Source organism: Vigna angularis, chromosome 7 (assembly GCF_016808095.1).
Source record: "Vigna angularis cultivar LongXiaoDou No.4 chromosome 7, ASM1680809v1, whole genome shotgun sequence".
NCBI classification, from domain to species: Eukaryota; Viridiplantae; Streptophyta; class Magnoliopsida; order Fabales; family Fabaceae; genus Vigna; species Vigna angularis.
In genome coordinates, this window is record NC_068976.1 from 7,485,590 (window position 1) to 7,512,660 (window position 27,071).

The 27,071-nt window shown below is 31.2% G+C and overlaps 2 protein-coding genes and 1 long non-coding RNA gene across 5 annotated transcripts; 2 read left to right on the forward strand and 1 right to left on the reverse strand.

The window, feature by feature from the left end:
• Positions 1-449: 449 nt before the first annotated feature.
• Positions 450-4,590, forward strand: LOC108337416 (cyclin-A1-1). Of its 3 annotated transcripts, XM_052880328.1 has the most exons (12): positions 452-772; positions 1,660-1,898; positions 1,974-2,047; positions 2,222-2,358; positions 2,497-2,589; positions 2,779-2,912; positions 3,036-3,111; positions 3,209-3,285; positions 3,392-3,428; positions 3,543-3,692; positions 3,782-3,916; positions 4,000-4,590. In XM_052880328.1, exons 1-12 carry the CDS (start codon positions 581-583, stop codon positions 4,060-4,062), a joined length of 1,407 nt encoding a protein of 468 aa, XP_052736288.1. In that variant the 5' UTR covers positions 452-580; the 3' UTR covers positions 4,063-4,590. The 3 variants fall into 3 exon arrangements, with proteins under 3 accessions (XP_052736289.1, XP_017429427.1, XP_052736288.1); XM_017573938.2 differs by having other exon boundaries at positions 451-772; positions 1,660-2,047; XM_052880329.1 differs by lacking the exon at positions 2,497-2,589 and having other exon boundaries at positions 450-772; positions 1,660-2,047.
• A 7,629-nt stretch (positions 4,591-12,219) lies between these two features.
• Positions 12,220-20,840, forward strand: LOC108336408 (amino acid permease 3). Its single transcript, XM_017572851.2, has 8 exons — positions 12,220-12,236; positions 15,590-15,687; positions 17,354-17,547; positions 17,658-17,891; positions 18,264-18,357; positions 18,447-18,661; positions 18,774-18,913; positions 19,082-20,840. Exons 3-8 carry the CDS (start codon positions 17,433-17,435, stop codon positions 19,733-19,735), a joined length of 1,452 nt encoding a protein of 483 aa, XP_017428340.1. The 5' UTR covers positions 12,220-12,236; positions 15,590-15,687; positions 17,354-17,432; the 3' UTR covers positions 19,736-20,840.
• On the reverse strand, positions 18,943-26,815 carry LOC128197789 (uncharacterized). Its single transcript, XR_008250618.1, has 2 exons — positions 24,706-26,815; positions 18,943-19,750 (listed from the first exon to the last, which is right to left on the reverse strand). It is a non-coding gene; the product is annotated as an uncharacterized LOC128197789 (long non-coding RNA).
• Between the last annotated feature and the right edge of the window lie 256 nt (positions 26,816-27,071).

The window sequence follows — 27,071 nt, forward strand, 5'->3', positions numbered from 1 at the left end:
ATCAGTAAAAAGTATATATGTAAACTATTTTTTTAGAAAATAACATTGCTAAATTTTCATTTGGAAATTAAAAGTAAAATTTGAAAAAATTGCAAGTAAAGACATACTTTTTTACAATGGCTAGAAGAACATAAATTTATAATGGATAAATTAAACCCAAATAATAATTGAATGAATTTTGTATTTTATATGCAGGTCAAAAATGATCTTGCATTAAAAATGGAGAAAACTAGATTAAACTGAGTCTAAAATGTATATATATTCTCATGAAACTACAAAAAATTTGAATAGATAAAGAAATATTTTATTTACGTGGTATATGAGGAATTTGCAATTTGAAAAGGTTTGCCACATGTGATAACGAAATTTGAAATCGTTGAAACCCGTGGGACCGAACCCGCTCCCAACGAATACTTAGCCCAATAAACGGTTCAGATTTGTTCTGATTTTGAACCAACCCATTTACCCTCTCACAATTACAACAATAAAGCAAATTATCCAGTTTCCAACTTTCACTGTTTCCCTACTCTGCATTCTGCGCCAACAACAACAAACCGAAGATCCGTTTTGCTCACTATAAATGAAAAATCGTTTTTCTCCGACTACTTGCGCACACCAAATGTTGACGAAAAATCGTCGCTCGTCGTTTTCCTCCTCAACGGCGTCGTCTTTGGCCAAACGACATTCATCCGTCGTGTCGTCGGGGAAAGCTGCGAAGAGAGCGCCGCTCGCCAACATCACAAACGAGAGGAATGCGCCTTCCTCATCTTCGGTAATGATCGTTTCGCTGTTTAACTTTTTGATTTATTTATCTGCGAAAAGGAATCGCTGAGATCGTGGAACATTATTAGGATTTGTTAAACCATTTTCGTTTTATTTTGAATAATTTGATTCTGGAATCAGAGTACGTTGTGTCATGCATTGTAAATTGGATGATTGAAAGACAATGTCATTATTGTGGAAACGTTTCTTGAATGTGAAGTTGCGCGGTGGTACACGAGGTTTTTTAAATCCTTTTTGTGTTTGAATTTCTATTGTCTCTGTCAGTGTAATCAAAAGAAGATTTGTAGTTTAGTTCTAGAGATTTTGGTGGATGAGAATTCTATGATCGGTGTGATTTTTCAGCTGAATTTTGTTATTTGTGACCAGGGCGGCCTTTTCTGAAAAATTTAAAATATTTTTTTATTGTGGAAAGGACATAAAGAGGTGATAACCACCGATAAGAATGCATTATTTTATTTGAGGAGTATATGAAAAGTAAAGAGACTGAAAAGTTCATTTTTATGAGCAAAACTTTGAAGAAAAACAATTAATTTTTCTTAAATTTGAAATTTTCTATGTCAATCAGGTGAGAGGTTTTGATATAGTCGGTCGGAGGTTCTGGAATATGGATTCTAACCTCAATATCTTCTTCATAGTAAAAAGAAGAAAACAGTTTAAAAATTTTCTCTGTCGTTTTTTTCTTTCCTCTGTGCTAAACAGGTGAAAACTTTTGGAGTACATGCTTAAGTCGTTCATAATTCAAAAAGCTCCTTGTTTTTTTTATTGAATACCGTTTAATTGATATCACAAAAACCTGCTTAAGTTTGGTGCTTGGGTATGTTAGTTGGTTGCTAAGGTTTTGTTTTATCCATTACTTAGCTTGATTTCTAATGCAAGGTGTCAAGTTCAATTAAAACTGCCAAGACCAAGAAAGAGGATCCCGCAAGAAGCAGTGGCATCACAAGATCAACAACTTGTGGGAACAAATTACGTGAGTTAAAGACTAACTCAGGCACAACTATCATTCCAAAGGCTAATTCCTTACCACAAACGAAGGATGCTGCTCCTGCAGTTGCCAGAGTCTCTGTGTCCGTTCAGAGCAGCATTGGTGTTTCTCCTAGTAAATCAGATGCGAGGTCCGTTTCTATGGATGAAACGTTGTCTTCTTATTCTATCAAGAGTCCTGATGAAGTTGAATATCTGGACAACAGGGATGTCTCAGCTGTTGGTTCAATTCAGAGAAAGACAAGCAATTTAAGCATTTGTGATACCACTAAGCCAGAAGGTTGTGCACTACTGCAATTTTGCTTTGGTTCAAGTCACATTAATATTTAATTGCATGGTCAAGCATTTGTTTTACATGGTCTTTTGGATTACGATCGTTTTGTTTTTTTTGCTTATTTGAAGTGAAGTATAGTATTTCATTTTTTCAGTCTAAGGTATGTTCATTTGTTTGCAGGTAACATATATGGTGGGGAAATAGTTGTTGATTTAAAAAGAGAGGGCAAGGTTGTCAATATTGATAACATTTGCTCGGATCCGCAGCTTTGTGCAACCTATGCTTGTGATATCTACAAGCACCTACGTGAATCTGAGGTAACACTTCGTTTTTTCACTGTTAAAATAATGATTTGTGTTTCTTATTTCCTACATGGAAATAATGACTTATCAATTCATAATGATAATTTATATAGTATTCTGATCTCAAATGATTTCCAATTTCTGAAAACATAGGAAAAGAAAAGGCCTTCCATAGACTTCATGGAGAGAATTCAGAATGACATAAATGTTAGCATGCGTGCAATATTGATTGACTGGCTTGTTGAGGTATTATTTTGTTCATAAACGTCATGGGTCTTGAAATCTGTGCTTTGTAGAGAGAGAAAAAATATCGGTGTGGTTATGGTGCAAACAAAAGGAGTTTGGACTAATTTATTCTTTGAGAAGTCTTTGCTCAAGTTAGATCTCGTTTTGAAACCCCTTTTACTATGCTAAACTTCAACTTTTCAACTGCAGGTGGCTGAGGAGTATCGCCTTGTGCCTGATACATTGTATTTGACAGTGAACTATATTGATCGGTATCTTTCAGGGAATGCCATGAATAGGCAAAGATTACAATTACTCGGTGTTTCCTGCATGATGATTGCCTCGTAAGGGAGCATAATATATCCTTTTCATGTTTTTTAAATAGATGCATTTTATCCTTTTTGTTGGCCCTCAAGGCTAGCATTGACGTATAGAACAATAATTTGAGTTTTGGTTCTGGTTGACAGTAAATACGAGGAGATTTGTGCACCAGAGGTGGAGGATTTTTGTTATATAACTGATAATACGTACTTAAAAGAAGAGGTATGCATTGAATTTGTTGGTTAAATTTTACTGTTTTAAGTTCCTTTCTCCTATGACTTGAAGTGAGAAGATCTCTTTGAAAATCATTTAAATGCAGCTTTTACGAATGGAATCTGCTGTTTTGAATTATCTTAAGTTCGAAATGACAGCCCCAACAGTTAAATGTTTCTTAAGGTAATAGGTACTTACCAACGACTGTAATTGATGAATAAGATTAGGAAAACTTTTTAAGTTGCTCTGTTCTAACATTCACTCTTTCTTTTATGTGAAATAATTTCAGACGATTTGTTCGTGCAGCTGCTCATGATGTCCAAGAGGTATCTTTCGCGCTTTAAATACGCATTAAAGAATGCTATTGTTCAATATTGTCGTAGATTCCTTTTCTAAAATATTGGCATTTTGGTGATTTTTTTACCTGTCCACTTTCTCAGCTACCTTCACTTCAACTGGAGTGCCTAACCAACTTTATTGCCGAATTGTCTCTCTTGGAGTACAATATGCTGCGTTATCCTCCATCACTGATAGCTGCTTCGGCAACTTTCCTTGGCAGATTTATACTTTTCCCTTCAAAGAAACCATGGGTATGATTCTCGTCAAACTCAGTCACAACCGGCATTGACGGAAAGTTTTGTATGATTTGATGGCTTACTATTTCTGTATTTTGCAACAGAATTCCATATTGCAACATTACACACAATACTGGCCTTCTGATTTGTGTGCTTGTGTGAAAGATCTCCATCGCCTTTGTTGCAGTAGCGTTACTTCTAATTTACCTGCCATCCGAGAGAAATACAGTCAGCACAAGGTAATTTGCCAAAACACAAACATTTGTTATGCCATGTTTTTCCCTTTTAGTTAGGTAGGTTGCTTACTTGATTTATGTGGCAGTACAAATATGTGGCCAAGAAATGCATCCCTGTTTCAATACCGCAAGAAGTTTTCCAGAATTGAGCAAAGGAATTGATGTGGGCAATCCAATTATGACACAGGCCAAGTTTTGACCAAGATTCAGTCTAAACGATGAAAGGACCATTTCCTGTTAAAAGGCATAGTTATATGACACAGGTAAAACGTGTGATCTAAACATATTGCAGATTTGCTGGTGAAGGTAGTGACATATACATGACATTAGAAATTTCGTATGCCAACTTCCCTCCTCGTCGTACACACAAAACACATAAATGGTACTCAGGAATTCCCTCGACTATTCATTCTAGAATTTCGTGAGACAAATTCCCTCTATTCTTAGTGTGTACATTTCAGGTATTTTTTTATTCTATTTTGAAAATATGCTTAGCAGGAAATTATCAAGCTTTCTTATCAGTACCCTTCCTTAGCTACTGTACGTTTTAGTATAATTTAGTAAAAGGAATAGAGAGCCGATAGGCTTGAAGAAGTTGAGATGTAACTCAACTCGTGATTGTAAATTTTAGTTTTAATTCGAAGTTAATTCAAGACGGGCATGCATTTGAAATATCATATATTCACTTGCAAAAAATCACAAATGCATTCACTCTAGAGGTAGTTAATTGTAGATTGTCTATAAATACCAGGTGTAGCATATAAAAAGGGAGGAAGGATTGAAAATTATTTTTGATAGAAAACATCATCGATTACACTTTTTATCAATTAAATTTTATTAAAAATTACAATTTTACTGTCAATCAATAACTTCTTTAGAAGTTGTATATTTTGTTCCTTCACTAACATAATATGTTCCAAAAGAGTATTTTAATAGAGTTGTGAATATTAATGGGCCTACGATTCTGATCTCGAATGATGAATTCGCTAGCTTATCTAATCTATATAAGAATAATTTGGTTGAGGTGTCCGTGAAAAAAAAATCAATTTCCATTTATTGGAGGTAAAACACCAAGAAGTTAGACAAAAAATTAGAAGGATTCATATAATTGATTTGCATGTTGACTGTTAGTGACTGTTTTTTTGTAACGAAGATGATTATAAGCCAACCTAATCTGTTTCGATTTTCAATTCACGTTTTGACTTTTTAGTGAGAAAACTTATTCTCGAGTTTATCGAATAATAATATGGAAATAACACAAAAAGAAAATATAAGACTTAGAATTAAAACCCAACAGAGAAAACTTTAGGAAAACATTTAGAAATTTTGAAAATAGAAAAACAACTAAGTTAAAATATCAAAGTTTATCATACTTAAAGGATACTTGTTTATCTAAAAAGAGGCAAAAATCACAAGAAGCGTTTAATCTATCTAAACTATACCTTGAGTTAAAATATTATTCGTGTACTCAATTTTTGATATCCTGAAAAGTTTAGTTGTCAACTAAAAATAAAAAGTAATTTATATACACTAAAATTTCACATACATAATTAGTGACTAATTGTTTCCAAAAATCTTATATTATTTATTTTAGGAATCTAAGTATGATATTCAATATTATATTTCACTCTTTGTTGAATGTATAAAAAGTATCATTACATATATATATATATATATATATATATATATATATATATATATATATATATATATATATATATATATTAAATTTTCACATACTTAATTAATGACTAATTGTTTACGAAAATTCTACTTAATTTTTTCAATGAATCTTTCCAACATTATTTCTTTTAAAAACATCATGTTCTGGACTGCATAGTGTCAAACTTCACTTTTCTTTTTCTACACCTTTAATCGCTTTTAGCCTGCCACGATTTGGTTAGTGTTTGTTTTTGTTATCCTTGTTTGGTTACCCAACGCTGTATTGTCAAAGTAAGTACAAATAGTATAATCAACATTTGTTTGGTGTCTAAGTGGTAAGAAGCCTAATTCTCCTTAAGGTTTTATAAATAAGATTTAAGGTTTTACTTCACTTAAAATAATACTCAAAGAGATTTGCTTTCATAAATGAATTCATAGAACATATCAATTTGAATATTAAAAGAAAGTAATTTAAGCATGCTTCGAAAGATATTTTCTTAATAACATGTGAAATTGGTACATTTTTTATTAACATCATCAATAAATTTTATAAAATTGACATAGACTTAAAATGATTAATGTACTATCATAATCGTAAAAAATTATTTTAACTAGATTTAGATTTCGTGCTCCATATGGTCTTCTTTTAATTTTCATGCTCCCATATCTTCAATTCTCATGCTCCCGTATCAAGCAGGAAATCTTAAAAGTTGTTTTGGAGAGAATTAGATGAGAAGTGATAACGACAAATGTGTTTTGAAAACCAAAAGCTAAGTTTATAATGATGACAATATGGAGCACTTAGCACACCAGAGAGAAGTTTCGTAGTGATATGTAGTCAAAGTTCTCACCTATACGTAGCTGAAATATTTGAAACATGTGCATATAAATAATGAAGTAAGTGAATATTAAATAATTATATAAATAACATTATAGTTGTTAATCTATCATTAATTATTAGTATGATATTTTTATCAGTGGAGTAAGTGAAAAGAAAGAGAAAGGTTGTATCATCTTTCATATCAACTATAAAAGGTAGAAAACGGAATATTTCACGTTATTTGTTGGATGGTTAGTAATGATATGTGAGTTTCAAAAGCTCCATGTATGCCCACAAAGTTATTTTCAATGTGTGTATATATCGTTTTATTTTTGGTAGCAGGTTTTATTTTTGTGGGGAAATTAAAAATTGAAATGAACTTTGAAACTTAGAACCTCCAAGTTTGCTCCAAGATTTATTTGGCTTTGGTTTTCGCACATTGGGGTTAGTCAATCTCTTTTGGCTCTGCGAAACTGATTTGTGATAATGTAAGGTGTTTTTACAATATTGAGATAGTCATATAAGACCATGGTTTTTTTTTATATGTTTCTATGATTGTTTGTCCAACTTTGTTATATTCAACTTCGAAGAAATGAGAGAAGGTACATGAAAAATATTTATTTTTAGGATTGACCAGAGAAACACATTTACCACCCTTCATTTCTATTGTTATGGTTATTACTTGTAAAAAAAATTTGCATATATTTATTTAACCTTATTAGAAGCACACATATGAGTGTTTCTCAACCAAGATTCTAACCCAACATTTATGTTGCTTGGCTATTGTATGTTACCTTTCAAGATAATAAAAAGCAAACTCTATTTATCATACAAACAAATAAGAAAACAAACTATGATAAACTTTCTCTAAATGTTTGTGTTTGTGTTATGAATAAAATTATCGGCGATAATCGTATAATGTGTTATACGTGAGCAAGTGATGTTGTAGATGGTGTTGAGGCATGATAAATTCGAGAGGTGACAAGAGACATATTTTGGATTTTTATTTAAAGTCATTGCATTTAAATTTTAAGATTATGTATTTGGATATATTTTATTTCCTTTGTTATTTCCATTGGACAAGAGTTTTTTGGAACTATTATGTTTTGAATAAATTATGCACGTTAAATGTTGAGGTTTTCGAAAAAATGTTTTCGCGCTACGATAAAGTTTTGAAATTTACTGGTTTTTGAATAATCCGTGACACCCTGGAAATTAAGGTGTTACATTATCCCTTCCTTATCAATAACCAATACAAAGGGAATGTCCCTCCCTTTTCAACATCTAGGAGCATCTAATCAGGGGGAGTACACTAGACGATAGGATAACATAGAATCAGGGGGAATCTCCAGATTCCTAGAAGTCCTCATGCATAACATTGTACACATTCATGTTAATGTACTCTATTAATATGTTTATGTTAATACGCTTAAATATCTGTCTTTTACATATATTAATATATGCTCTACTTATTTATTACGTTTGATCTGAAACTAACCCGCATGCATGTAAGTCAACCTAATAATGAAAATAAACTAGTAAAATGTCCAAACGATGTGTGAAACTTACACTAAGAACTTTAAAATTTTAGAAATATAAATGTACTTCTACGCTGACTGAAAATCATATTGTTTAGATCAAAACGGGGATATTGTTAAGACAAGATCATCTATAAGACTGAACTATCTAAATGACCTCATATGTTTTCAAGTTTAACAAACAACAATAAGCTAAATGAGCATATGACACAATGTTATCTTTGGAAAAGCAATACAGATAATGTAGTTTATGAAAAAGCTTTAGTAAAACACACCAATACATGAATAGACACACTGTTAAACGACTTCTCTCTTATAAGCGTCAATGAGAGTATTGTTGAATGCACTAGTGTTATACATTGCTATACAATGATCAAATGAACTCTCAATATGTCTTGATAGATAAAAGAGTCAAAATACGATGATCCAAAACTTTGTGTTAAAAGACACCTTGCTAAATGCGCTTTTGGACAAATCAGAGATAACTTAAAGAAGTGTTTTGAGTAAAATCCTTCAGTGGACTAGACGATAGCATGTGTTAAACAAACTCCTTCATCAAACGATGAAGTATTCATCAACTACTTGGTATCTTAATCAAATGCTTAAACAATCAAATCTTGCCTGAATAATAAAAAATATGAAAAAAAGACTTTCTAATGCGCCTATTACGCTTCGGTTCTCACAAAACCGAAGCATAAAAAGGCGTGGTGGGATTTTTGCAATTTTCGCAAACATATAGGCCTCGATTATAAAAAAATCGAAGTCATAACATACTTTTGGCTTCGGTTCTCTACAGAACTGATACCATAAGGTCCTGCGAAACTGACAATTTAAGACTTTTCAATTGACAAGTTTTCTAGACAGGACTTTTGGCCTTAGTTTTCTACAGAACTCCTACCATAAGGTTGATTTTTGGCCTTATTTCTCTACAGAACCGCTGTCACAAGGTCCTGCGAAACTAACAAGCTTTTTGTACACAAATTTTGGCCTCAACTCTTTATAGAACCACTGCCATAGGGTCCTAGGAAACTGACAATTTAAGACTTTTCAATTGAGAAGTTTTATGGGCAGGACTTTTGGCCTCGGTTCTCTGCAGAACTGCTCCCATAAGGTCCTATGAAACTGACAAACTTTTTGTACATGACTTTTCGCCTCATTCTTAGCAAAACCGCTGCCATAGGGTCTTGATGTTGCAAGTTGTATTTTCAATTGACAGCCCTATTTACAGCTCTATGGCCTCGATTATGTTGAAAATTGATGCCATAGAATCTTTATGTTTCGGTTATACCGCGAACCGAGACATAAAGTTTGAAAAAAATTTAAAAAATTTTCACCTGAAAATATTATTTTTTATTTTTTCAAAACGCTTTAGGCAACGGTTGGTCATAAAGCCCTTATATCTTTGGTTAATATAATAACCGAGGTAATATATGTTCCTAGGGTTATATTTCGCAAACTAACAAAGCCTCATCTTACATTTCTTCTTTGTTTCTTCTTTTTCTTCTCTGCTACGGTGAACTTTCAGCAACCACCATAGGTAATTTTTCTTTCATTTTACACAAATGCTTATTGGTTAACTACTTTAGGGATGATTTCCTTTCGTTTTGACCGATTAATTTCATGTACAGGTACTCTTTCGTTTTAACCAATTACCTTTTTCCCTTTCCAGCACAAAGATTTATTTTGACACTAAACTCATCTTTATGGTTAGTTTGATTTTAAGTTTTGATGAACTTTCGTTTTTGTTTTCGTTTTCGATTTTTAAGCTCGTTTGTTGTTCATACATTGTTCATACACTATAGGGTAAAACTGAAAATATATCCAAATGACCTGGAAATTTTTTTCAAAGCACCAAAATACCATGAAAAGCTCCCACAAAAGGTTTTGGATCAAAATTCAAAGTGTAAGTATATGAAATATTTTTCCTAAGTTTGAAAAAAGCAAAATAAATTGACAAAAAATAGAAAATGCCTTTTTTTAAAAAAAAATCTAGAAGGAACAGCCGGCTACGCGAGCTTGCACGGCTTTGGAAATTTTTTTCTACCCAAATTGATATATAATATGGTCAAATCGGCCAATCAAAATAAATGTTATGATCAAATCGACAAATCGATAATTTTTATTTTTTTTTAATTTTAAGGGTATATGATAGTGGTTCCTAAGAGAACTGTTGCCAAAATCCGAAATCTTTTTCTTATTTTTTTCTTTTGGGTTTACTGCATTGGTTCTTTTGAACCAAGACAAAATCATGCCCCTTTTTTCGCTTCTTTTGAACCGAGGCCAAAAACTCTCCCTTTTTTACCTCGTCTGAATAAACCTCGGTTTCAAAGCCGCTATCAAATGTTGAAAATAATCATTGTCGTAACTCTTTGTTGCATTAGTGACACATTGTTGTTTTGAACGTGCATTAAATGCACAACGTTTAAAAACAACAAAAGTGATAAAAAAAAATGACATATCTGTCTGCATGTATATCTACTCTACTACATGCATATTACCTATCAAAAGTCACAAAATGTTCTCTCTATCAAAAGTCGCGTCAGAAAGTTTGTACAACCTATTTTTGATAAAGAACTGAAAAAGCATGCTTGCTTTGCAAGTTGACTATTACCAACGACTGCTACCTATGACAAGGCTAAGAAGATTTGAAGATCAAATCAAAGTACTATCTAACGAACATTTTGTTGAAGCCTATATATTGAAGAATGTCAAACAAAAGAGCGAGAGAATAAGCACACGAACACGAAAGAAAATATTTGTGAAGAAAAGAAAAGCTCAAAAGAAAAAGGAAATACTCTCAAGCTTCATAGAATCATAAGCTTATTGTTGTAAAAAGAGAGAAGATTCTAAGAGTCTATTAGATCAAATTGTACTATATACACATCCTCCTTGCGAGAGTAACAGTCTAAGGACTTGTAACCTGTTTGATTGTAAATTCTGAAGAGAATTCAAACACTTAACAATTAACTCGGTGGAGTTAAACAATAGCTAGATGAGTTTGTCTATTGGAAACCAGGAGTTGGTGAAACTCAACTAGATAGTTTATCAAGAAGATATCAGGAGTGTCTAGGGATACCAAGAGTGGTGAAGAATAATGCACATCCAAGAGTGGGTGAAACTCGATTCTAGTCAGAGTAACGTGGGTTACTTGGAGTGACTAGGTGATACCAGTAGTGGTGAGAATACTCAATTGTAATCTTATTGAAGATTATAGTGGAACCCTCTAAGAGGTCTTAGTGGAGAATTGGATGTAGCTCGATAGAGCGAACCAGTATAAAAACATCTGTGTGTTTATTGCTTTAATCTTGTTAAACACTTCTTTTTACAAACTCTGCAGTTGCACACTATCTTAAACATTATAAAAGTTCCTGTCATCGAAAGTTATTTTTTATTAAGAGTTGATTTTGTTAAAACGCTACAATAAACTTGTTTTAAACGACTGAAAAATACTTTTTTGAAAATTTATAGTTTCAACAAAACTTTCAAGTCAAACATTTAACAACTTATATATAAATCTTTTAATCTCAAGTCAAACATTTAACAACTTATATATAAATCTTTTAATCTTTTAATCGTTGACAAGTTTGTTAAACAATCTCCTTGAAAAAAAAAACTTTCCTATAACACTATACATACACCTACATTATTAGAAACAATCAAATTTGAAATATGTTTTAATTATATATAAAAAAGAAGAAAATATTTTTCTAGTTAAATCAATTCCTCTTGAATGGATAACCTAATATTGGAACATAGTAAAAGTTCTATATTAGATGAGCGGTGTTCATAAACCGCATAAATATGAACAAGAATATGAGAGAATAACGCACGTAGGTTATTTCAAAGGTAAAATTTGCCAACTTTTATGTTGGAAGCTAAATTTACACAAATCTAAAAGCACATTCTTTATATTGTTGAAGAAAACTCAAATGAATGGTTGACTTTGCTTTAAAATATTTCAGCAATTTGTATCCCTAGAAACTCGTCCAGGATATTGTAGCTAAAATTTATCCATACATCTTCACCACAATCTATTTTTAATCCTTTGAAACCCTATAAATTCTTATGTTCTCAAACATTCCACCAAGGTGCACACAACTTTTTCAACTCCTCCTCCTTTCCAAAAGAAAAACAAAAAGGAGGAGGTGATTGTTTCTCTTTTGCAGGAGCAATCAAACTTCGAAAGTTGTTTAGGTTTTTTAGAAGAAAATTAAATAATAATTAATAATTAGGTCACCAAGAGCACAAGCTGTATACCAAAGGAACATTCATGTCAAGAGAGGGATCTCTGTCTCTTATCCAGGTGATTTTCCTCCCCATTGCCATAATAATTACATTTTTTATCTGCATACCTTTGTATGTCATTCAAACCTCATCCAGTAAACTATTACATATAATTTCCTTAAAAGAAAATGCATGTCATTCTTAATATTTCTATTTTATTAAATATAAAATTAATTTCAAAAGTAAAAATATAATTACTTATTTTTTTATATCATCCTACAGCAAATCACGTGTAGCTTCCTTAGAAGAAAGTTTGATTAAGAAAGTCAAGAACAAACACTTCCTTCTTATACTTACAGGAGAGGAACTTCCCTATTATAAAAGAATAGCTTTTATCTTGTGATAGAGAAAAATCTTGAGGTTTTATTAGGGCAAATTATGTTCATAACCATATTTTGACTTATAGAGCACTAGTATAAAAAAAAAATCTTTTGCATAATATATTTAGGATTAATTACATATGTTTAAACTGACAAAGATGTGGTAGAAGTAAATTTAAATTAGAAAAAAATATTCAGCATAATATTTTATATCGGATTTGGTAAAATCAGAGGTAAATTTACATCAATTGGTATGGTTCAACATATATTTTTTAATTTTGTTTTTAAATTTAATTGATTTGACACAAAAACCAAAACTTTATATAAAGAAAAAATATCTTTAGACTATCTAATTCAATATCTCATCTAACATAAAACATTTTAACAAAAATTTCAATAAAAAATATAATCTAACAAAAAAAAAACCTAAACAATAAAATAAAATTATCTACATAATCTATTTTGGAGAAGGAAGGTTGTTAATTATCTCTTATTTATTGGATATCTTTCTCAATTAACGAGGTTTGACCGTAGAAGACTTAAAACATTTGACTTAGGTTATTATGCAATAGTCATAAGAGTAACTTCGAACTGTAGCAAACATTTAAGTTCTAGAATTCAATAATACTTGCCATGCTCATCATCCAGTGTAGTAACATTAGAATAAATTAACTTGTCTATTATATTAAAATGAGAAATAAGTGACAAATTAGTTTATGCAACTTTTAGGAAAAATAACTATTACATGCAACTTTATAGTACATGAATTGTTATAACTTTATTATGCATATATAAAACACAAATGGTAATAATATATAAAACTGACAAAATAATTAAATGAAACATTTTGAACATGGAAGTATAAAATATCTAAGATGTAAAAGTTTGATAAATCTCTATTTGATATAAGGAAACACCACAAAATTTTCATAATTTATTATATTTGTAAATATAAATGTCAACTAAATGTCTAAAATTTAGAAAACTGCTTAAAAGGTACTAAACAGATACAAACTTTTATTAAATCATTAATATACAAACTTTGGAGATTTTGATTCTCTAATCTCCTTCCACTGTTGAGTAGAAGATTTCTAAACTAACTTTCACGCATAAATTAAACGAAAAAAACACAAAAATATAAATAAGCAGATTCAACAAATTTAGAATATAGAAATTAAATATGAAAATAATAAAACAAAACAACCAAAATAAACTTAAAAACATAAAACAAACACATAAATGGATCAAGGGTTTGTTCTTTAACATATAATGAATTGGTGAAAACAAAAATTACACCCACAAACAAATTCAATGAAGATAATCATTCATTCGTGATTGAGATTCCCAAAATCAATCATGGTGTTTCAATTTCAATACTACAATAGAGATATAAAGCACTTATCTCAATTTCAATACTACAACAGAGATATAAAACACTTATTTCAATAACACATTTTGTTCCACAAAAACTCAAATTTAGTCATTAAAATGAAAGACCCACACCAACTGATTCAAACTAGCAAAATAACTTTCAAGACCTCTAGAAACTCTCACAAATTTAAACATTGTCATTGGAAAAAGAAAACAAAAGAGAAAAATCACTTCAGAATCATGAGGAGGAAGATAGTTGATAGTCTTAATTTAAATAATTTTATATCAAATATCAAATAGTCCATATAAACAAATTTAACCTATTTACAAAAATGTCATTAAATATTTTTGTTCATTTTCATTTAGATCTAAATAAACTGTATGACATAAAAAAAACTAGTTTTGCTCTAATAAAGTTATAAAGTTATAGAACATAAACTAACTTAAATAAATATTAAAATTAAATTATATTACTATATATCAACTTAACAAATACAAACATAAATAAATGTCAAAAATAAATTATACTACCATCAACCTCGCCAATTCTAACATAAACATCAAAATTAAATAAAATAAAATACTAACTTCAATAAATATTACAAATATTAGATTAGTCTTACATTAAAGTAAAATAAATTGTACTAATAAGTAAATAAATACTAACTTAAATAAATATAAATATTAAAATTAAATTACATTAGTTTCAATTTTATAAACACTAGCTAGCTTCAATATAATCAATTTTGTTAAAAAAATGTACTCTAACTTCAATTTAAAATACACTTAACCTGCTTTAAACTCACTTTATTTACACCCACTCGTATCTCTAGCATTATTTGATATTTAATTATTACTATTGTTATAAAAATTATTAAATGAAAATGAAATATATTGAATATCTTAGTAATACAAAAGAACTATGTATATTTTAAGTGTTTTTTTTTTTCACTTGTTTTTAATCAAATGTTTGCATTAATGGTCAAAATAAAACCTAACAGTTTGATTGAACAACAGCATTAAGAACACAGTATAAAAAAAAACTCCTTTTGCATATTGTAAACATTTATTTGTATAGTTGTATCTAGCAATTACTACATTTTGAATTCAAAGAACTAGTGGATTGATCCCGCCAATTAAAATAGAAAAGATTATCAGAAGAATAAATTAACCCTAAAATTAGTCAATTGATAAACATATTCAAAGATACTCCCAAGTAGACTTTCTGTAATAATTACCCTTTTTTACTCGGTTTATTGGGAACCAGAGAAAACGAATTAGATGCCCCATTTCCACCAATTATGGGAATTTTCAGTAGAATTTTCTGAGTGAAAGAGATCCATTAGAAGTATTATGGACTATATTACGATCACTACCATAAAAAGGAAACAATTTGACTCAAAAAATTGATAAATATACCTACCGTGTAGCACTTTGTTTGGCAAATCGTTCAATTCATAAGAACCCTATTCTCCACACAAGAAAATTGTTTTTGCAAAGTGGTCCTTTAAAGTGAAGTTATAATGATATTTTGTAGGTCTATAATGCATTTGTTCCACTATATAAGGTTGATATAGTAGTTGAAGTGAGGCACAGCAGCTACTTGAATAAACACTGTAGCTTCTTCTATATTCTATACCTCTCTTTCTGATTATTATTTTCATTATTATATTATATGTAGCTGCTGCTGTAGTAGCTGTGTGATGAATGTGATAAAGTAATGTTGTACTGAAAAAACAAAAGGAAGCATACAGAGAGACAAGACCCTTGTAGCTGAAGGTATGAGAATTATACTTTCAATTAATTTCTTTACAAAGTTTATTGTTGTTGTTATCTTTTCAAATTTAGAACTGTTGCATTGTCTTTCAAACATTTGAAGCAAACATCTTTACTACTATTATTTTAAGTTTATGAAAAAAAAACATTGAAATAAATTTTAGTATTTTTAATTGAATTTTATTAACTTTATTTTTTCTACTTAATATCAAGTTTTTATATCTTTTATATTTTTTTAGTGTTTAATTTTTCTATTAAAAGTCGGTGTCTTTACAAGAAACTTGAGATTTTATAGTAAATATAAGAATGATATTAGTATTAATTAATATAAGATGACAAATAGCTTTATTATTTTCGTTTTCACAGAATGTTTTGAAAATTTTGTTAATATGTTACGGTACAAAGTAGTTTTATGAGTTACCACAGATACAATTATGACTTGTATCCTAGAATGTTTAATTTGCATAGAACTCTTCCGTTTATATTAATACCTAAACAAAAGATTGTGAAAATCGTGGGTTTCGAACACAAAACAATAACAATAATGAAGTGTCCGAATTAGGTATGTCCTTTACAATTAGTGTTTGGCAATATCCTAAGAAGGGCCAAGTCATGTTGATTTAGAAGATGATTTTCATGATTTGATGTCGTTCAAAAGAAAATTCTCGAAGAAAAAAGAAAAAAGATAGATCCATAATGATAGGTAAGATTTGTGTTGTTTTTCAATTAGATTTGATGTTCTCCTCTTGATAATTCAAGTACTAGAATTCACTAAACATTAATATACTATTGAAGTAAAATTCCAACAAAACAACATTTATTAATTACATATAAGAGCATTTTTAATTATTTTCTTTTTTTGTAAATAATCCTCCTTTTGTTTTCTTACCTAGTTACACGAGATTAAACAATAATTGATTCTTAATTAACCACCCAACAGTAATTAAACTTAAGCAATTCATCCTACTGTGTATAGCTATACTTCAGTGGACATTTTCTTATAAGAAGCTGCTTTTTAATTTTAAATTCCTGAAAAATAACGATTTAAAGTGCTGTACTTAATTTAATTTTAAAAAATATCTACAAAGCTATGGTTAGGAGTTACTTAATTTTGATATGAAATCATTACCACAGACTTATGATTAATTTAATTTCAGTTGCATCCGTAAGAGCATGTGTTTTGAAAAATGGTCAAATTTGACTATCATGTTTACTTTACAGTATAGCTTTTTGAACTCATAGTGCCATGTGGGTCAGTAACTCCACTCATTGCACAAAATACGTTTTCTCTTTGAAGTTCCACGAGTCTTCCTCCCAACACTTATATATATACCCCTCCACACATCTAGTTTCATGCACAATACAACCCCTCTAAACCAATTTCTTCAGAACCTTCAACATTGTCTGAATTTTGAAGATCATCACGTAAACACACACACTTTTTCTTGCTCTTTCTCACCCAAACACACCATTTTCTCCTTCCAAAATTCTTTTGAGCAAGAGGGGTGTGTGTGTAAAACACTTGAAATTTGTTAAACTCTCACAAAATCCACCACCTTATATCAATAAGTCCATATTTCAGAGACAGTTCTTTCTATTTTTATTTTCTTTTACTTGACTGATAATGAACTGATTATAATCATACGTATAACTCAATCCTACTGAACAGTGAGCACAATCTCTGAGGCTGCATATATTAGACTCTGAAGTTTAATTTGGGTCGGTGTCTCTCTCTCTCTCAAAGCAAGATGTTGGAAAACGATGCAGGCAGAACTTATCCAGAGGCATTTGAAGCCTCCAATGGCAAAATTCAACTAGCAGATTCCGATTCCTTTGATGATGATGGGCGACCCAAAAGAACTGGTAATCAAATTGCCTTCAAAATCCAAGTATTCTGAGGTTCACTACAATTTCAGTTGATGTCATGGAATTGTAATTTTCAAAGTCACTCACTTTTGAGTTTCACAAAACAGGAACTATTTGGACTTCAAGTGCCCACATAATAACTGCTGTTATTGGTTCTGGGGTGCTATCTTTGGCTTGGGCTGTTGCTCAACTTGGTTGGGTTGCTGGTCCTGCTATAATGATTTTGTTCTCTGCTGTCACTTATTACACCTCAATTCTTCTCGCTGCTTGTTACCGCACTGGTGACCAGCTCACTGGCAAGAGAAACTACACCTACACTCAAGCTGTCAGATCCTACCTAGGTATGCATCCACTAGATAAACTCAATTTATAGCATATCTTATAAACCAGTTTTGTAGAATTAGGTTTAAAGTTCATGATATTAAAACTAAGTTAAAATCTATTCTAACAAAATTTGTGTTAATATATTGTTCTACTGATAGTGAACCACTCTTATACCACCCATTAAAGTCTTTTCATAACATTTTTAGAGAAAGTATAAATTAAAACTAGCCCGTCTCTAAGTTGAATATAAAAAATTTAGAAAACTTATCAAGAGATACAAAATAGTTTATATATAAACTAATTCTAACTTAACCAAACTCACTTATATTGGATTCAGCGAGTAAGTTATTCATGTTTTTATTGAAGAAAATGGTTCTTGGGTTTTGCAGGTGGAATGAATGTCAAGTTTTGCGCGTTGGTTCAGTATATAAACCTTTTTGGAGTGGCAATCGGGTACACCATAGCAGCTTCCATAAGCATGATGTGAGTTTTGAAAGATGCAAGTGTTGTTGTGTGGACGAAAGTATAAGAACAAATGTGCTAATTGGTGTTTTGGGTTGTTCATGAAACAGGGCAGTTAAAAGGTCCAACTGTTATCATAATAGCGGAGGAAAAGATCCATGCAAAATGAACAGTAATGTTTACATGATTTCATTTGGAATTGCGGAAATTATTTTATCCCAAATTCCAGATTTCAACGAATTGTGGTGGCTCTCTATTGTGGCCGCTGTCATGTCTTTCACATACTCTATAATTGGACTCGGTCTTGGAATGGCTAAAGTTATAGGTACGATTCTATTCATGTTATGTTAGAGAGAATTGTCATTTATTATATCATTGTGATTTGAGGATTGAACTACTACAACGTAGAAATTTGACTTGAACTGTGCTTGTAACAGAAAACGGAATGGTTAAAGGAAGCTTAACTGGTGTAAGTATTGGTATTGTCTCAGAAACCCAAAAAGTTTGGAGGACATTCCAAGCTCTCGGTAACATAGCCTTTGCATACTCCTACTCAATGATCCTTATAGAAATTCAGGTACATCTACATTCATATGAACTTCACTGTTCAAAAGATAGATTCATAGGTCTTATTTGTATTCTTTTTCTAATCAGAATTGAAATTTTACATCAACAATCTGTATGATTCTAAATGGGAATATTATAAGTTGAAGTATAAACTAAAACAGGGGTTGTTATGAAACAGGACACAATCAAATCACCTCCTGAAGAGTCAAAGACAATGTCGAAGGCTACTTTAGTGAGTGTCTTGGTGACAAGCATTTTCTATCTGCTATGTGGTGGTTTTGGCTATGCAGCTTTTGGAGATTCAAGCCCTGGAAACCTGCTAACTGGTTTTGGCTTCTATAACCCATATTGGCTCCTCGACATAGCCAATGTTGCCATTATTGTCCACCTTGTCGGTGCATACCAAGTTTACTGCCAACCCCTGTTCCAATTTATTGAAAACAACGCAGCACAAAAATTCCCCGACAATGATTTTCTGACCAAGGAATTTAAGGTACCAATCCCTGGTTTCAAACCCTTGAAGCTGAACCTCTTCCGGTTGGTCTGGAGAACAATTTTTGTGATCTTCTGCACTGTGATGGCAATGCTGCTTCCATTCTTCAATGACATTGTGGGGCTCATTGGAGCCATTGGATTTTGGCCACTGACTGTGTATTTCCCTGTGGAGATGTATATTGTTCAAACTAAAGTACCAAAGTGGAGCACAAAATGGATATGCTTGCAGATGCTTAGTGCTACATGCTGCGTCATAACAATTATAGCTACAGTAGGTTCCATCGCTGGGGTTCTTGATGATCTTAAAGTTTACAAGCCATTCACCACCAGTTACTAGTTCAGTAGCATTACTCTGTTAACATTGTCAAAGATTTCATTAGCAATTTACGAGAAAAAAAAAAGGTAATCTTTTGCTAATTTGAAATCTAAGGACGTGATCTTGTTTATTCCTCAGCGTCTCGTGTAAGAGTCCATTACTCTCTGAATAGTATTGACGATGGCATCAAGTATGAGACCTTTCAAAAGGATTACAGAATAGGCTTGGAGTTAGAATAAAATTGTTGTATTTTTTATGTTTTTTGTAATTGTTTTTTTTATCGGGACTTGTGTATGCTTCTATTTATTCTGTAAACAGTGACTTTCTGTACTTTAGTGGTGTTTGAGCCCATGAGTACAGACTCTATAATATACAAGTCTTTTTCTTTACTCCAATATTTAAAATTGTTCATTTTGGAATTTGAATAATTTTCTTTGAAGTCAGAAATTTAAGTTCTTTTGTAGAATTTTAATGATGTAGAATATTTATTGATTATGCTAATATCTAATTTTAATAAAAAAAATCTTTATTTCCAACCTCTTTTAATAAAACCTTATCTATTGATTAATTCTTTTTATTTATGAAATTTGAAATTTAAATCTTATTTAAGAAGTTCAAAATAGTTGTACTATTTTAGAGCAAACTATTCACAAGTAACTTCTCTATTTGATTAAGTAAGTGTGTGACTCCAAATACTTGCATCAAAATTAGTCTTTTAACATTAGGTGCACTTACATTTTATCACAAAAACTTTTAGTTATGTTGGAAATGTACTCCGTAACTATGAGAAGCATTTTCTGTGCATGAGATTTAAGAAGATGATTTATTTCAAAGTCTTAATGAACAGTCGCTTCCATCTTTCTAAAGAAAAAGTGTAATCAATATGTACTTGCACTCTCGTTTGGAAAGTCTCACTCCTTTAATATAAAGCTCTTCTTCATTCTTTCCGCGTCTACAAATTACTTTTTTTCTTATTTTTTTCTTAATTCCTAATTTTGTCCTCTAATTTTATTGAAATTTTTAAATTTGATGTTTTTAAAAGACTAAAAGATTAAATTATAAAAACCAATAATTAGAAGTTCTTTTTGAAAATTTGAATGAAATTAAAGGACTAAATTAGGAATTAACTTTATTTTTTTAGAAAGTTGACTTATTGTAGGGATGGAGATGAAATTGATTGGGTTCCTAGACTCTACGAGTGAAACGTGATTGAAAATGAAACGTGATTGGATTCTCTTTGATTTGTATGTGTGTTCTGTTGGAATTGCAAGTTATGAAGGAATGATGATAACTCATAAATGTGTATATTAATTGGAGAGTTTGATACAAAATTGATTAAGAAAAGTAGGTAAGGAAGATTTTGGGTGATGAATGGGAGAATATGTGCGTTGGATGAAGGTGTTGCGGGTTGAATGTTGGAGAGAATGAAGATGATAGGTATCAAGGGATAGGAAGAGCAATGTATAGTGTTCGTGGAGGATACATCCATTGAGTGGTAAATGGAATTTGAGATACATCCAGAAGCATAACCCAACAACATAATCATGCTTGCAAACATTTACAGGTTCAAGACATGCCTCTTGGAGTTCCTAGTTAACAAGAGACGAAAATGCCAAAGAGTAGAACTATCAACAGAAGCCTCTTAGAATGAACTATTGAGTGAGGTGAAATGTGTAGCTGAAAACATCCTTAATTTTTGTTTCGGTTGTAGGGTTGAGTCACTTAACACTTTCATAATTTGTTTTTTCTTATCGTTCGATCTCGCTCTCTGTATTTCTGTTTGCTCGTTTGCTTGTTTGCTCGTTTGTCCGATTGAACCATTTCGATAATACAATACAACAGTGATAGTAATAAACACACAGTAAAATGCGATCACCTACCTCTTACCTTTGACTTATATTTATAATTTTTGGGTGTGGGCTTAGAATTAGAGATATTTTAATCTCAGTCTAATTCCGGTCCAATATCCTTAAGCACGATTTACCTTAATCTCCTTAAGATTAATCGTTCGTGTTGTAAGGTCGTTCGGCCTTACCAGGCGACCCTATGGACTTTCCTCCCGTTCGTCCGGCCACATGGTACAATTTTTAATTGAGTTTGAATTTTATTTTAATTGAAATCCCTTTTTCACAAAGAAAAAAAATGTTGTAGTTTTAAAATAAAATGTAAATTTTAATTATATTTATTATTTTATTTAACAATTTTAACGACTTTATTCTGTTAAATCATACACAAAATATAAATAAAAATATTGTATAAATGATGACAACCGTCTAATCAAAGGTCCCATCACAAAAATCATGATCAAACAAATACAAGAAGATTCAATCAAAGAAGGTGAAGTCAAAGTCAAGCTCTTCTTTTCTTTGGCCATCATTGAATAATTTTTGGGCTTTTTGTTTGGGCTTAGTAGAGTAGGATTTAATTTGGGCCTTGTATTTTGGGTCAAGTAGAATAGGGTTTTGACTAACCAAGTCAACAAAGGGCCAAGGCTCAATGTTGACCAAGGTTGGATGTCCAAAGCATAGAATTGACCAAGGGATCAACATATTTTGCCAAGCTTGGAGGATAAGGAAGAGGTTCAACCATGATATGTGTCTCCATCCTATTATAGAGTTTTTCCTCCTAGTTAATGGTCACATGTCACTCTAGGAATGGAGAATTTGTCCATAGGTAGTGGCCAGATGTCACCCTCTCATTTGAGAGGATTTTTGCCACTTGTCTCCCTCTTATTGGAGATGATTTCTCCTTGCTTTCTAAGCCAACTAAGGTGGTTCTTTTAGGTTAAAGTTTCTATCCATTTTGAGACACCTTAACCTATAAATAGATGTGTCCCTCTTTTATGTAATTACCTTTGAAATAAAATAATGTTATGTTACCAAACTTGAGTCATACTATTATTATTAGGTTACTTTAGACTAGAGCAACCCAAGTCACATTCTCTAACATCCTTACTCCAAGAGTTGTCCAACCTCTCTTAAAGAACTCCTAAACACACCATTCAACACTATAAAAGTCACCATGACCAAAACACTTAGCCTTGTCCCCATCATCAAATATCCACCTTCCATGATTTTTCTTTTAGTTTTGGTCCAACTTAGTTAGGAGATTGTCATCAATAAATTCGTAAAATCTTATAATTTTATCAATTAAGTTCTAATTTTAATTATAATAAATAAAGTTGCCAAAATATGTAAGAGACAAATTACATAATTTATATATATATATATATATATATATATATATATATATATATATATATATATATATATATTAATATAAAAACACACAAACCAACATTAACTTCATCAACTTATAAGTATGAATTAAAACTAGCATTTTTATTAAATTATAAACTTAAAATCTAACTAAATTTAATGACTTTCATATTTTATTCTTCCAATTTCTCTAGGGTATTTGTTATCATACAATAAGAGTCAATTGGATTAACTCCATTTGTAACATCCCAAATTTTCACACTTGATAATTAACATTACATTTACGTTAACATCCCGTAATCTCACCCTTTAAAATTTCCTAGTTGATATAAGTCTATACATGTAAAAAGGTTCTAATTATAGTTCTTCTATTCCTCCCTTTCCTTGACACTATGTGAGGCGACATTTCTTCATTTGCTCCCGTATAACGAATTATACGATCATCGCACATACCCAAACACAAAAACACAAACAAGTAGGGTGAGCTAACATGCAACAACTCATTTATAAGACATGCATAACTACTTCGATACAAACATCATATAATAATTATGTCAGACACCCTCATACCATCGTACCACAATTCCTATTGAACACTCGTCCCATAATACCCAATAAACACCAAAATACCCAATAAACACCACTATACCCAATAAACACTCATTCCATAATACCCAATAAACACTCATCCCACAATACCCAATAAACACTCATTCCACAATACCCAATAAACACTCATTCCAATATACCCAATAGGAACTTATCCCAACGATATTCAATAGGCACTTATCCCAACGATATTCAATAGGCACTTATCCCAACGATATGTTGATGAGCGATACAACGGAAGGTTTTTCACTTGTGATGTCATTCTTAGTCCCCTCACTATGTCCAAAACCGGCACATAGACCAGGACATTCTGCCCTCCATACCATTCACAAGGTTAGTCCCCTCACTATGTCCTAAACCGGCACATAGACCAGGACATTCTGCCCTTCATACCATTCACAAGGTTAGTCCCCTCACTATGTCCTAAACCGGCACATAGACCAGGACCTCCTGCCCCTCTCACCACATAATTCATCATTCTCTACTTGAGACTGAATGATTATTAGAGTACCAGGATAACCTCCAACTTCATGACCCTCAACATCAACATATACGCACATACCATGTCATTACAGAATCTCTCCATGAAACTCATATCATACTCACATTCCTTAACTCATATTATACCATTACGAAATCTACCCATAATCCTCATACACATACCATGACATTACAGAATCTCTCCGCGAGACTCATACCATACTCACATTCCTCGACTCATATTATACCCTTACGACATTTCCCCGTAATACTCATACATGTTCAGATGCATAAATTCAAATCAAATAAACTTCAATCATTTCAGAAATCATACAAACTGAATATATTCCAACAAGATATATTACATGATAATTTAACAGTACATAATCTGTACACAAGATTTAAGTTAAAAACCTGTTGAGTAAACTTCCAGGAAAGAGAGGTGCGTCACAATGGACAACTTAAGTACCAAGTCTTTCCTTAGCCAAAGTGTTCCTCAACTAGTTTTTAACAAATTTCTTATTAACAGATTCAAAACAACAGCATATAATATTAACACCGAAATTCAATATAGATAGTTATATAGTAAGCATTAACAATATTCACACAGAATTTCAAGATATGAATAGTAATAAAACAATACTTAATCATATTATAAAAGCATAGAAAGGTTAGCTCCCCTACCTCTATTCCAGACTTAATCTCCTACTCCGAATTTGTTTCCCCCGAAACCCTTCAGAACCTCTACTCTTCTTGCAACTAAAAATTTCTCCCTAACTCTTTCTTCTCTATTTCTCAAGCTCTCACTTGATTCCTCTTTTCTTGGTGCAAAATACCCTTCCCTCCTATGGCTATTTATAGGTAAAAAAATTTACTATTCATTAATATTTTAATATTATTTATTATTTTAATATTATTTAAAAAAAATATTTTAATCATTTACTTATTAATTCTGATCCTAATTTCTTCCATGCTAAGAAATCCTAATTTCTTACATGCTAAGGAATCCTAATTTCTTTCATGATAAGAATTTATTTTTACTATTCACTATTCACTTTTACTATGTACTATTCACATTTTATTATACAATAAAAAAAATACTAAATAAATTACCAAAAATTTGAACCTCTCCTTCTAAAATTACTATAATTTTATATCCAAAATTTACATTTTTATATCCACTAAAATTATTATTACTAATAAAATGCTAAAATTTACTATTATGAATATTTTTTTTTATGGATCTTACATTCTCCCCAACACAAAAAAATTTTCGTCCTCGAAAATTCGAAAATTCGACATAAAAAATAAAGTTATGATTATTTCACCTTATCTTCTAGTTTCCTTGTAAACTCATTTACTCTACTTATTTTGTGCATACAATTTCTAGCATCTCAAATTGAAATGTACTCACGAAAAAAATTAAAATCATAAACCTTCAGAACACTCTTACTTGTCACTTCTAGCCTCGTCAAAACCACCATTAAACATACCCCACTAGTCTCAAAATAATCCATTAATGTTTTAAAAGAACTCATTACTCATAAACTATTAATCACAAAATTCCAGAAAACTTTTCATTCCTACTATAACCAGAAAGTGATTCTCCTTATAGATCCCTATTTAAGACTTCCATGACCCTCTAAAACTCTAAGAATCATTCTTTTTCCGTAACAACTTTCCATTATATTTTCTCAACACAGTTTCCACTCCTAGAAATCGTACGCCTCCAAAAGCCACTTATGTTTACCAAAATTTTATACTAGATTGCTCCACCTTACCCTATACTTCTATTTTCCGTAAAATTTCTAATTACTCTGATGATTACACGGAGTCCAAAACACTATTACTAAATAATTCATCCTTATGTTTTCTTTTCTATACCCATTTATCAAGAACTTGCCCAAAAGTAATACTTATATTGAGTATGCTTTATAACATCCATAGAAACCCTTCCACACTTAAGATCATGCATCATTTCCTCCACTCGTCCTTGATGAACTTATCTGATTCTCGGTAATATTGCCTTCACCCTTAACTACAACAGTCAACTCATAATTCTTGAAGACCATAAACTTCTAAAAACATATTTGAACATAACCAAACCATCCTTTTGATCATACCCTAGACTATAATGTCTATCCTTCACTTGCATTGGTCAGATATCCCTAAAATATTGATCCTCATCTTTTATTTAACCCACACTAAATGTTGAACCACTATTTTCTTTCCTTGATAAACACTTCTGAAATATTTAACAAAACTAGAATAATCAAGATTATTTCAAGATTATACTCTAAATTACTTCAACCTTCCTGTAATTATTTTCCTAGCAAACATTTCTAGCCTAATTTAAAACATTCTTCAAGAATTAACTTATAAACTCTAAATCTTAGGAATATAAACCTTGTCCTCAAAATACCTTCCCACATCCTAAGCTAATATGAATTCACAAACTTAATGTTGTCTCTAATCCAGTACCTAACAATTGTGTATCTCTGATAAGACTCAACAGATCACTCAATCAACAATGTTATAAATTCTGAAACCACTTATTTTAATCTCAATAAGGCCGAATTTAAAACTAACTAGATTCCTTATCAGTACTGCACCCACTCATTTAAATAAACCACTTATGCCACATAAGTTAAATGATCTAGAGAGATTATCAAGGCAATCAACCACAACCAACCTCAATTATAACGTGCTTCCCTAGATCAAAACCATATCCCCAGGATATTTAGTGTTAACCAAATCTCAAATTTTTATCTTATGCAAACTAAAAGTAAATATAAATAAGTTCACTCACACACATCATTGGTGGATCAAGGTGCGACATATAAATCTTTACCCATCCTTTACATCACCATTGAGGTTTGAGTACTACCATATAACTATACCTGATGAAAATTGCTCCAATCACAACCTACAACTTCTTAATTATTCCAAATTCCCTAATCACATTAGTATTGCAACTCTCTTTTTTATCTATTTCCAAACTCTTCTTCTTCCTTGTCTTGCCATGTTCATAATATTAATTCAACCTACAC